At 35.6% G+C, this 12,542-nt stretch overlaps 1 protein-coding gene across 5 annotated transcripts in view; it reads right to left on the bottom strand.

The window, feature by feature from the left end:
* Window positions 1-8,281: 8,281 nt before the first annotated feature.
* LOC143258461 (uncharacterized) overlaps window positions 8,282-12,542 on the bottom strand; it is a 79,461-nt gene continuing 75,200 nt past the window's right edge. For 3 of the 5 annotated variants that reach the window (XM_076517470.1, XM_076517472.1, XM_076517471.1), the window contains one exon: window positions 8,283-10,228. In XM_076517470.1, the coding sequence (XP_076373585.1) occupies window positions 8,656-10,228 (1,573 nt within the window). In that variant the 3' untranslated portion in view covers window positions 8,283-8,655. Of the gene's footprint in view, window positions 10,229-12,542 lie in introns of all 5 variants that reach the window. The other 2 variants (XM_076517473.1, XM_076517474.1) reach the window with 1 other exon arrangement.

Below are 12,542 nucleotides of genomic sequence, written 5' to 3'. Positions count from 1 at the left end.
AACAAATGTTATTTATAATTACTTGTACTAAACTCTGCAAAAAGTTATAATACTTATTGTTAGCTCTGTCGTGAAATAATCTACGGCTTTACTTCTTTTTGATATCGAGGCCTGACATGGCCAGTTGGTTAAGGCGCTCCACTTGTGATCTGAGGGTAGCAGGTTCGAATTCCCGTCAAACCAAATACGCTCGCCCTTTCAGCCGTGGGGACGTTATAAGTAACGATCAATCCCGCTATTCGTTGGTAAAAGAGTAGCCCAAGAGTTGGCGGTGGGTGGTGATGACTAGCCGCCTTCCCTCTAGTTTTACACTGCCAAATTAGGGACGGGTAGCGCATATAGCCCTCGTGTAGCTTTGCGCGAAATTAAAATACAAACATTTGTATAAATTAATGCATACTTATCCATTTTTCAAGTACCTGCAACAAGAATACTAAATTAAGTATGAAGAATAGAAGAAACAACAGCTTCGTGACTTCCCTATTTCATTTTGTACAATTTAAACAGAAGGTTTTGAAACTTTTAAATAATGATTATTTGTTGATATGCTGGGTTTCCTAAGAGTTTAGTATTTCCCACAACGTAAAGGCAGACATAAATTTCTCTTAAATAGATGACTTTATTAAAAAAACTGTTTTCTTTGTTTTAACGTAATTTGAATAAACTTTTTATGCTCTTCAACAAACTAATATATATCAGTTTCAAAGTATATCGTCTCACGTGGTAAACATATTAATTTTATTTCGACATGGTTTTATGTTCGACTGTGTATTTTAGGTCTTCAAAATGGTTGACAATAGTATTAGGCTTACATGTGCTCAGCCTAGATAATATGTATTATAGAATTACTATCGTGGTTATTTTAATTTTATATGACAGACCAATTGTTATTAAGTCTTTAAGCATTTACTGCTAACCACTAAACGTCAACCGAATAAAGAAGTTAAATAGAAAAAAAAAATCAAATATATTATCTCTTATTAATTATACCCTCCCTGTGGCACAGAGGTATGTCTGCGTATTCAGAACGCTAAAATCTGGTTTCGACACCCGTAGTGGGCAGAGCACTGCTAACACGTTACGTAGCTTTGTGCTTAATTTCAAAACAAATTTATTAATTATAATCAGTGATGTCAAGAAACCCACTTGTTGAGAAATTTATATGCAAAAACGGCTTATTTGGGTTGAGAAAATATTTTACATAGAAGAGCGAACTATGTAAAATATTTTCTCAACCCAAACGAGCCGTTTTTGCATATAAACTTATTAATTACATGCTTTGTTTATTATAGTTTTTGGTTTTAATCTTCATATGGGCATTATTTATTTCTGCTTCGTATAGCATAAAGTTGCTTTTCAAATGCTTCATTTTCATCTGCCGTAAAGCCGTTGGTAATTGTATGGTATAAATTCCATGTTATATGAAAAGTCTTATTATTAAAGTTCATTACCTCTTTGGTAATACATGTATCGTATAATGTAGACTAGGTTGTTGTAAATTCTTTTTCAATCTCATTCAACGATAAATCATGCGCAATGTAATATAAAGTTGAGTTTTGTAAGTTTTCCTTTAAATTTCCATTTCTTTGAGTATGTTTTTGATGTTAAGTTTGATAATGTAACACGTTCAATTTTGTTTGTACGAAGGTAAGCACAAAGTTATACAATTAGTTGCCTCCTAGTGGTACAGCAGTATGTCTGCATACTCACAACGCTAGAATCTGGGTTTCTATACCCGTAGTAAGTAGAGCGCAAATAGTCCATTGTGTAACTATGTACTTAATTACAAACAAAACTAATGGGCTATCTGTGCTCTTCTCACACGGATATCGAAACTGTTTCTAGCTCGGTAAGCTTACAAACATTCCGCTATGCCTCTAGAGGGGGCTACACGTTAAATAATATTTCTTATCACTAAATTGTATTGAGTTGATAATAACACACATCTGGTTCAAATCTATTAACATTCATACACCTGGGGCTATTCTCACATTCATATGCATCTGTGAAACATAATCTCACATTTTGGTAAAATGAACAACTTTCTACAACACATTGTGGTTGGTTTACTGACTGGATCAAGCTCAAACTTAGCTTCACGTTGATCCTGGAAATGCACTAGGTTCATCAAATGCAAAATTAACAACACGTAAAATTCAACTCGTTTCAAAATAATCACTGAAACAGATCACTAAAAGTTGACAGTTCTGTACTAATTTTATGAGTAAAGTCTTATGCGAGTTTCCTTTTGTATTCAACGCTGTGGTAACAAGAAAGTAATTATTAACACATTCTGGTACATTTATTGTTTTCTAATCGGTCATTAGTTGTTAATTAATACATTGCAATAAAGTGAATAACTAATATTTGGTTTACAGAATGAGAAAAGAGATAGTATAAGTGACTTAAGAACGTAGATCTACCTTTATCAGGCAATGAATTGGAAGTGCAACGTGTGAAAGTTAGTGATCATCAATGGCGTTACAACACCACCATCACCATGACAACACAAAAATAAAAAGGTTGGCTTTCATTGGGAACGTTGCAGATGTGACTGATTTTCACACTTATAGTCCCAAAACTTCATTAGGAGATAAGGCAATACCGTACCAAAGCAGTTAAATCATTGGTAAAGAAATTATTAAATAGTCTCCCAGTGGTACAGTGATATATATGCGGACTTATACCACTATAAATCGAGTTTCGATAACAGTGGTGGGCAGAGAACAGATAACCCTTTGTGTTTAATAACAAACAAAAAATTACTAAATATACTCTTCAAAACAAGAAACGCAAAAGGGATATTTTTGTTATTTTAAAGATAAATATATGTAATAACGTTACAAGCTCAGAGAATGTGATGTTACACGTGTTTGCCCGGCATGGCCAAGCGTGTTAAGGCGTGCGACTTGTAATCTGAGGGTCGTGGGTTCGCATCCCGGTCGCGCCAAACATGCTCGCCCTTTCAGCCGTGGGGGCGTTATAATGTGACGGTCAATCCCATTATTCGTTGGTAAAAGAGTAGCCCAAGAGCTGGCGGTGGGTGGTGATGACTAGCTGCCTTCCCTCTAGTCTTACACTGCTAAATTAGGGACGGCTAGCACAGATAGCCCTCGTGTAGCTTTGTGCGAAATTCAAAAACAAACAAAAAACAAACAGTTACACGTGTTAAGGCACTGATTGTCAGACCAAAATGGCAATAAAAGTTGTGCACTTTGAAAACGGAGGAAAACATCGGATTTTTCGCCAAAACGCATGCGTGTCCAATAAATTTGTTTGAGAGATCTGCATGTTCTGCAAGTGCAACATGTGCAAAATCCCTATAAAAGTGACGGGTTTTCGGTTTACATAGCTCAGTGTTAAGCCACCGACAAACAATACAGTTACGCCAAGACTGACTGAAGCACAACGCAACAACGCCATTGGTCGTTTAGAAGCAGGCGAATCTCGATCAGATGTTGCCAGCGCTGTGAATGTCCACCCAAGCACCATCACAAGGCTTCGTCACCAACAACATGGAACAACTCGTGACCGTCCACGATCTGGCAGACCTCGTGTGACCACGCCCGCACAAGATCGCAACATCTGGTTACGTCACCTTCGGGATAGGACCACCACTGCGACATCTACTGCCTCAACCATACCAGGACTGCGAAGGATTTCCGATCAGACCGTACGCAACCGTCTACGAGATGCAGGAATCCGACCTCGACATCCAGTCAGAGGCGTCATCCTCACCCAACAACATCGTCAAGCACGGCTGAAGTGGACTCGGGCACATCGGGTATGGCCTCATCGACGATGGAGACATGTTTGGTTTAGCGGTGAATCACGTTTAATGTTTCGTAGGCAGGATGGAAGGACCCGTGTTTACCGTCGCCGAGGTGAAAGTTTTGCAGCAAACTGTGTGCAGGATGTTGACAGATTTGGTGGTGGCAGCGTCATGATGTGGGCTGCCATCGCCTACAATACCAGAACAGACCTTTTGCACATTCGAGGGAATCTTACGGCTCAAAGATACGTCGACGAGATTCTTAGGCCCCATGTGCAACCCATCATGGTGAACGTCAACGACGTTTTTCAACATGACAACGCCCGTCCTCACACAGCCCGACTCACCACTGTCTTCTTTAGACACCACAACATTAACGTTCTTCTCTGGCCCTCCAGATCACCAGATTTAAACCCCATCGAACATCTTTGGGACGAGTTGGACCAACATGGTGATAATATTGTCATCACCACCCACCGTCAACTCTTTTAGCAACGAATAATGGGATTGATCGTCACATTATAATATTAAAAATACACATTCGCTAAGAGTTTTTTTTTTTAATTTCGCGCAAAAATACGCAAGTGTCAATTGCACTAACCGTCCCTGAATTTTCTGTGATAAACTAGAGAGAAGGTAACTAGTCAATACTATTCATTGTCAACTCTTGGGCATCGCTTTTATCAACGAACAATGGGATTGACCCTCAAATTATAACTCCTACACGAATAAAAGTACGATCGTGTTCAGAAAGGAGATCTGAATCCCCGACCCTCACTGTGTGTGTATGTGGGAATGGGGGTGGACGAGCGTCCTAACCAGCAGTTCTTGTCAGGTCTCTAAAAGTTCGGGTTACAAAAAGTAGATGTTGAAGATGAAAAATAAATGAATAAAATAGGTTTTTAACTGTATATACCAGGATCTGTTGGTGATTGTTTTGACTACAGTTGCGATGCAACCATTTCCAACGTTACAGTCAATAAGAAGATGACAGTCACAGATATACGCTCACCTGTAGTTTTAATCCTCTGATGGAACTATATATTGACACACATTTCCACCAGTTTCACGGATTTAAAATAAGAGTTTTTTTTCTGCTTATTTATTTATTAACATTCTCATTTTACATGACGCATGCAGATATAGAGTACCTTTATATTAAATCGACTTTCGAGCCTCACCACGTCGTTACAGTCAATGTCATCATGTCAAGTCATGCTTTATCTGACAACCATGAATTTTGAAAATTGTTTTGCAGAGTAGTTTCCATTGCAAAAGTTTCGGGCAGTAAAACTGTCCTGTCTAAATCTCATCATATCTCCTTGCTTGCCATCTACATTACATCTGATGTACGAAGACTATGATTTTCAAGTTTCAACAGTCCGATTTCATAAAAAAACAACATAGACACTGCGTCCAGCGACATAACTAATGTCTTTGTACCGAAGAATTTGAGTATTTATTTTATTATCCAAATGTCATGGATGCAACATGGTGTACTCGTGGCTTATGTTGCCTTCTTTATTATGTTGTGTGTGGTTGTATGATGTGCACGGGTGCATTTTACTACTGATTTTTGTGTTTGTGGATTCTCACTTGTTGCACTGGGTAGTTCTAATGCCGCAAGCTAATTGATATTCTTTTATTTCCGAATGTCATTACAAATGACTAAACTGTATGTATATATATATATACGATATTAAAGTATGAATATGTTTCACAGGAAAGGCCTGTTACATATCCTCTTCAAAAACGACCAGTTGTCTGTAACATTAAATTATCTACATATTCCAAACAGTTTGAAAATGCAGATATGATTAATGCCTTCTTACTGTGACCTTGCATCACTTGGATTTATCAAGTGAATTTCTAATTTAATTTTCATACATACTCAGCTGTCTGTGTATTTTATATAGAAATTCTCAATTCACAGATTTCTGTTCTTTTTTTTTTCATAATGTATCATGACCAAAGGGTTTTGTAGATCTGAAACTAGTCTACTTTAATAGAAACAGAACAATAGGGATGGTCTAAGGACAAATTAGTAAAATTGTTATTCTCATGACGTTATTACGCAGTTGGTAGGCTCTTACTTGATAGTGCTTGTAGGTAAATTACTGGTTATTCTGTGATCTATGTATAAGTGTCAGGAAAGGGGCTTCAGGTGATATCGATTTCGAACAGCAGTTAAATATTGTGTGTATAAGGCAGGAACTTTAGGAAACTGGTGTAGTTCTTAAAGTGAGGTAATCCACCCACAGTCACAATGACACTATTTATTTTCTAGGTGTGTATTTTTCTCAATTTTAGAATCACGAAAAATTTCCAACAATTAGAGAACCAAAAAGGTACAAAGTCAGCATAAAATACTAAAACATACTGCTGTAAGTTGCTAATAAACTACTTTAAATGGGACAGTATTTAACTGCTGTATATAGCTAATAAACTAGGTAAATTAGGTAGCATCAGTTGTTTTGAAAAGTTAAGAAACTAAATGAAATGATATACTTTTATGCGTTGAGTTTGTTTTTTGGATATTCAGACGTCTTTAAAATTTAAACGATCGACTAGAGGAGACGTTTGTCAACAGCGCTCACCTCATACTATTGGACAACTGTAGTCAAATATTGAGATTTGACAGTCACTTTTATAATGGACCCACGGTCCCAAAGTGTGAGGCGTGAACCATGGACTCTTAGATTTGCAGCTCGGCAAGCTAAGCACTAGATGATGCCAAACCTACCAATGTGAAAGGATTTCTTGTGGGCCGCTGTTGAGATACTTGTTAAAAGGTAACACATGAAAATAGTTTTAAATAAGCACATAGTCATTCTTTGAAAGGTTTTAATGTGAAGAGTCACTCTCTGAAATGTTTTTTATGTAAAGAGTCACTCTGTGAAAGGGTTTGATATAAAAAGTCGCCCTGTAAAACGTTATGATCTGAAGAGTCTTTCTGTGAAAGGATTTGATGCAAAGATTATCAACAATGAACCAAAAAAAATGGTTCTGACCAAAAGATAACCAGGAATTATTCAGAAAGGCTTTTCTACTAAACCTTTTTGAGTAGTTCATGACCAGGAGTTAACCAGAACATCTAGTCACTTGAAGAAAAGATTTTGAAAAGCTTTAGTTTCTTGAAGAGTTAGAGTAATGTCACTGATAGGCCTCGTCTCAGTTCTGGTTACATTATAACTTAGTAAATACTTGTATGAAATATAGATTTCTCAAATGCCACTATTTCATTTTATTTTATGTTTATGTTTCTTTTTTTTTACGTAAGTGTGAAATTATGCTGCATAAGTTAAGTACACTTACTGTGAATATGATATATGGTTAATGTGTGTTCAGTATTATGATCAAACTTTAAAAGAAGACAGTGAGTACGTCCTTTGTTGTTGAAAATATGAGAATTCATATTGTTAAAAGTATAAAAGTAGAGGAAATAAAAATTCGTACTCTTGCTACACACATGTAAAGGTATTAATAGAATGTGAATTTGAATGAATTTATAAATAGATAGGAAATAATGTAAATAGTACGTGAAAGTGAAAAACAAAACCAAATTGAGAGAATCATGTATGTTAATTTATGGTTAAAATATAATTCTAACATACGGTTCATCGGTAATGTTTAAAGGACTATGCTACACGTCCTGTTATCATTCGTTTCATTTACACAAAGCTATATGTAGTTCTGTAACCAAAGCTAGGGATAGAAAAGTTAAAAAATCAATTTTCTTTATGTTGTTACGAATATATTATGTATAATTATGTGTGTTACGTAAGCACACGTACTATACGTTTAATGATGGCATGAGATTCGACAATGCAATGTTAATCATTTAGATTAAATAGAATGATATGGTCTTATTATAAAATGTGTTTTTGCAATTATCGAATATCAGTAGGATTTGAATTCATACATTTGTTGGGTTTGTTTGTTTTTTTAATTTCGCGCAGAGCTACACGAGGGCTATCTGCGCTAGCCGTCCCTAATTTAGCAGGGGAAGACTTGAGTGAAGGTAGCTAGTCATCACAACCCAAAGCCAGCTTTTAGGCTACTCTTTTACCAACAAATAGTGGGATTGATGGCCACATTATAGTTCCTTACGGCTGGAAGGGCAAGCATGTTTGGTGCGACGGGGATTCGAACCCGCGATCCTCAGATTATAAGTTCAACGCCCTAACCACCTGGCCATGTTTGTTGGGTGTAGCTCATGTATATGTGCATATTGTGTGTGGCTCCTGTATTAGTGCTTTACACCCTTTCAGAATAGTTTTAGAATACATATCCCAGTTTCTTATGGTAATATTGTTAGGATTTTAAGGTTCATATTTTGCTGGGAATGGAATGTACATGTTAATTTCCAAGTACAAACACGAATTTTAATAAAACATGTGCATATTAAAGCTTAGTATATCACACCTCGAAAACTAAGAAAATGCAGCATATAAGCGTTTTTCTATGCTGAAAAATATTACACTTCCACGTAAAGTAATACCTCTGTAATATTTAATTTACGCCTCATATATCATACAACCTTCATCATACACTTTTGAGAAAATTAATCATACGCAAGAATAAAAATATTTCACAAAACAGCGAATAAGTTTGGCCAAATTCGTTCGTTTTGTTTTTCTCTAGCGGTAAAAATCATATTTAAGCAAACTGAGTGTCGTGTTGTGTATGTAGTAATTACCTCATGTTCAAGTTGAACACTCTTTAATGATTTAGATATACAATTAATATATATATAAGTATATATATATATATATATACGTAACCAGGCTATTTTAATACACATTTCTATCCTAACTGAAACGTTTAATTTTCATATTTTGTCTCATTTTTTTCTGCATTATTGATTAGCAAAACCCTTCTCCCTAAGCCGAATGGAAATGAGTATTTGATGTGCGATGTTTGTTTTCTGTATCATCTTCTGACGAGTTGACGTTTCTCTTGCCTAATCCGAAGTGGTATCGCCGTTTCATGAACTCTTCTAGTTCAGGAAAGGCGCCCGTTTCAAGGAAGACTGGAGTTCTTTTTCCAAACTCAAAAGCGTAACCGAAGCGATCTGAGGAGTCCCTTTTTTCAAGTCCGAAAGCAAATCGGTTATCTGGTCTCTTTCCAAGGCCAAAGCCGAATTGGTGAATGTGCCTTTTAATCCTCTCCGTTGTGGTTTCAGGTTTTGATTGGTTATCGTTTTGAGACTTCTTGCCCAAGCCAAAGGCGAAACGACTATCTGGTCGCTTTCCTAAGCTTAAACTGAATTGGTGAGAAAGTTGCTTCTCTTCATCAAAGGGTGATTCTTGATAAGTGGGGTTATTTACTAAAGATTTTTTTCCCAAGCCAAAAGCGAAACGACTATTTGATCGCTTTCCTAGACCAAAACTAAATTGATGAGAATGTCGCTTGTCTTCCTCAACGTGTGAAATGTCAGCATTAGGGATATTCAGTGAGGACTTCTTGCCCAAGCCAAAGGAAAAACGACTATCTGTTCGTTTTCCCAAGCCGAAGCTAGATTGATGAGAATTTCGCTTATCTTCCAGAAAAATGGAGTCGTCATCATAATTAGGATCCCTCGGAGAGGATTTTTTGCCTAAACCAAAAGCAAAACGATTATCTAGTCGCCGATTTTTTAGTCGATTTTCTAAGCCGAAGCTAAACTGATGGGAATTTCGCTTGTCTTCGCCAAGTAGTTGATCATCAAACGATTGGGCATTCAGTGGTATTCTTTTTCCTAAACCAAATGCAAAACGACTGTCTGATTTTTTGCCTAATCTGAAACCGAATTGACGACCTTGTCTTTTAAATTTATGCAGTGCAGCGATGGCATCTTTATCTTCAAGGAACTCTCTTTTTCCTAAACCAAAGGTAAATTGATCGTCAGGTCCTTTACCAAGATCGAAAGCAAAACGACTATCAGCTTTTTTACCTAAGCCAAATGCAAATCGGCTGTCAGGTCTTTTGCCTAAGCCAAAAGCGAATCGGTTATCAGGTCTTTTACCTAAACCAAAAGCAAATCGGTTGTCAGGTCGTTTACCTAAGCCAAAAGCGAATCGGCTGTCAGGGCGTTTACCTAAGCCAAAAGCGAAACGGCTGTCAGGGCGTTTACCTAAGCCAAAAGCGAAACGGCTATCGAACCTTTTACCAATACCAAAGCCAAACTGCTCTGGATAATGCTTAAACTTGTCTGTAACCAAATTATGTTCTCGTTGCATTTCATTGTCTGTGGATTCAAATGGGTAGACGTCTCCTTTTTCGAAGCCCAAACTATAAACGTATGATATGGGTTTATCTGACTGTTCGTTCTCTGGTGTATCTAAGCTGTTAGAAGGGTTGTCTTCATAGGACGTATTTAAGTCTTGAGAGCTAGACACTCCAATAAATGTTAGGAAGCTCAATAGAATCAAAACTTTAGTCGTAGAATTGAAGTGAGTGTTGAAAGACATAATTCTGAAAGAAAGACAAGAAACCTTATGATAACTTAAGAGTATAACACTACATTAAACATGAAATAAAACTTTAATAGTACATGTTAAAATGTACTCGTCGTTAATATTGTAAAATAATTGACTAATGCCTCCGTTCTAAAGCAACACACTGCACTGCAGATGCAAAACGTTTTTAATTTAAAAATCTTAAGGTTTAATGGCATAAAGTATTCAGCTTAGAATAAACAATAAAGTTACTGAATGCGGTGGCTATAGTAAATAAATGCTACACACACATATTTAATTTTAACTGTTTTGTTCCTTTAATGCAGTTAGCCTAAGGAGGCGCTATATAATCTAATTTATCTTACTTTCATCAATACGAACGATACAAGTAAGGTAAACTGTTTTGGGGAAACTTTTAAAAATTTATTTGGAAAAAATATATCACTAGATGGCCACTCAGGGGCATAATCTCCGCCCCATACTTTTTTACTTTTTCAGTGAATAACCTAACATTTAAACCAAGGAATTTCTCTCCCCTACTTATATAGATATAGGTACAAAAATCCTTCTTGTATCACAATTTGTTACCGAGTTTGACTGTTTTTCAAAACCTCGGTTTGTTACAGTTATAACGAAAGTGAAATACCTCCACTCACTTTAACCTTGACATTTGAACTATATTAACTAGTATGTATATTTCGGGGACATTCAATCTTTATACTAAATTTGAGGAGTGAAAACAATACCGCTGTTCTCTGGGCAACAAAAGACGGAATAGTTTGTTAGTCTTATAGTTTTTGGGTAGAGCTACATTATTTTATCAATGATATTACATATCAGCTTTAAAGCTTTTACAAATTCATTTGCCAAAATTCAGTTTTAACTAAAAATATATAGATATTATATATATAAATGTTAAAGCTTTCATATATTCATTTGCCAAAATTCAGTTTTAATTAAAGATAATATATTAATTTAATGTCTATTTTAAACTGTGTGGTATCATCTTGAAAGTAACATTAACTATTTTGTTATTGTTATCTAACAACTGTTTATTGAATTGAAAGAAAAAACAACAACATCGTATTCACTCAAACCAAATTATTTTTCACCTTTCAAAATTATCTAAAGTGCAGCTACTGAAGAAAATACGCTCTGTATTTCCAGATAATTAAAAAAAAATAGTGTTTAAATGTTGATGAATTTAAGTGTTATATGTTTATGGTTATTTGGGTAAGCTTTTAGTCACTGTTGAATTTTACGAGTATCTATTTTATTTTAGAATAATTTTGTTGGAGTATCAAAATATCTTGCTTAAAGGTCGTGATGTTTGATGTTCATGTACCAAATGCTTTGAAGTTTATCAAGAAAGAGGAACAAGTTGACGGCTAATTTCGAAGTATTGCTAAACCATGTTCGTATTTTTACTTTTGTTTCTTTCGTTGGCTGAGTACGTATGAAACTTCACGAACAGAACTCTATCTAACCCCTAAATCCCTATATATTATCGCAAAGATACTTATATACACACCAAGACACCTTTGAACTTCCAGTCCACAGCATGGGGTCCCTAACCAATAGACACATGTAATGAAGTTTCTGTTTTAATAAAGTGTTTCGATTTCTAACCTAATATTTATCTGCTTTGTTGAAACAATATTAAGTAAATAAAGGCTCAAACTACACAACATGTACAAAATAACAATGATTAACATCAAATAAACCGCAGCGTATTGAAAAAATAAAACCTATTTTCTTTCAAAGTTGGTTCATGTTGTTTCCTGTTGTAATTTATTGTTCTCATTCATGTGTCTACTACAATAACAATATATCTTTCCTTACATGGTTACTTCATTAGACCTACACCCACCACTATACTAGTACAGGTGTGTTGATGATACAGTTTCTGGATTCACATCTACAGAACACACACTTAATTTTCTCAACCGCGTTAACTCGATACACCCCAACATTTAGTTCACCTGTGAACAGGAAAATACTATCCAAATAGCATTTTTAGTCTCAAGATCACAAAAACCGATACACAATTCAAAACAGAAATCCATAGAAAAATAAACAATACTGGATTATACATTACCCGGGACTGAGCGCATGAAACAAAACAAAAACTCAACATGTTAAGAAACCAAATAAACACAGCCACAAAACTATGTTCACGAGATAAAATTAATGATGAAATCAACAAAATAAAACAATACTTCATCAACATCAACAAATTTCCTCCATAAACTGTGGAAAAAAATTATACGCACATACCTAGACAAAACAACAAACAGGCAATAATAAATCCCAAGATACAACAAACTACA

The sequence above is a fragment of the Tachypleus tridentatus genome, chromosome 8 (genome assembly GCF_004210375.1).
Source record: "Tachypleus tridentatus isolate NWPU-2018 chromosome 8, ASM421037v1, whole genome shotgun sequence".
Taxonomy (NCBI): domain Eukaryota; kingdom Metazoa; phylum Arthropoda; class Merostomata; order Xiphosura; family Limulidae; genus Tachypleus; species Tachypleus tridentatus.
This window is presented reverse-complemented; position numbering and strand designations above follow the sequence as displayed.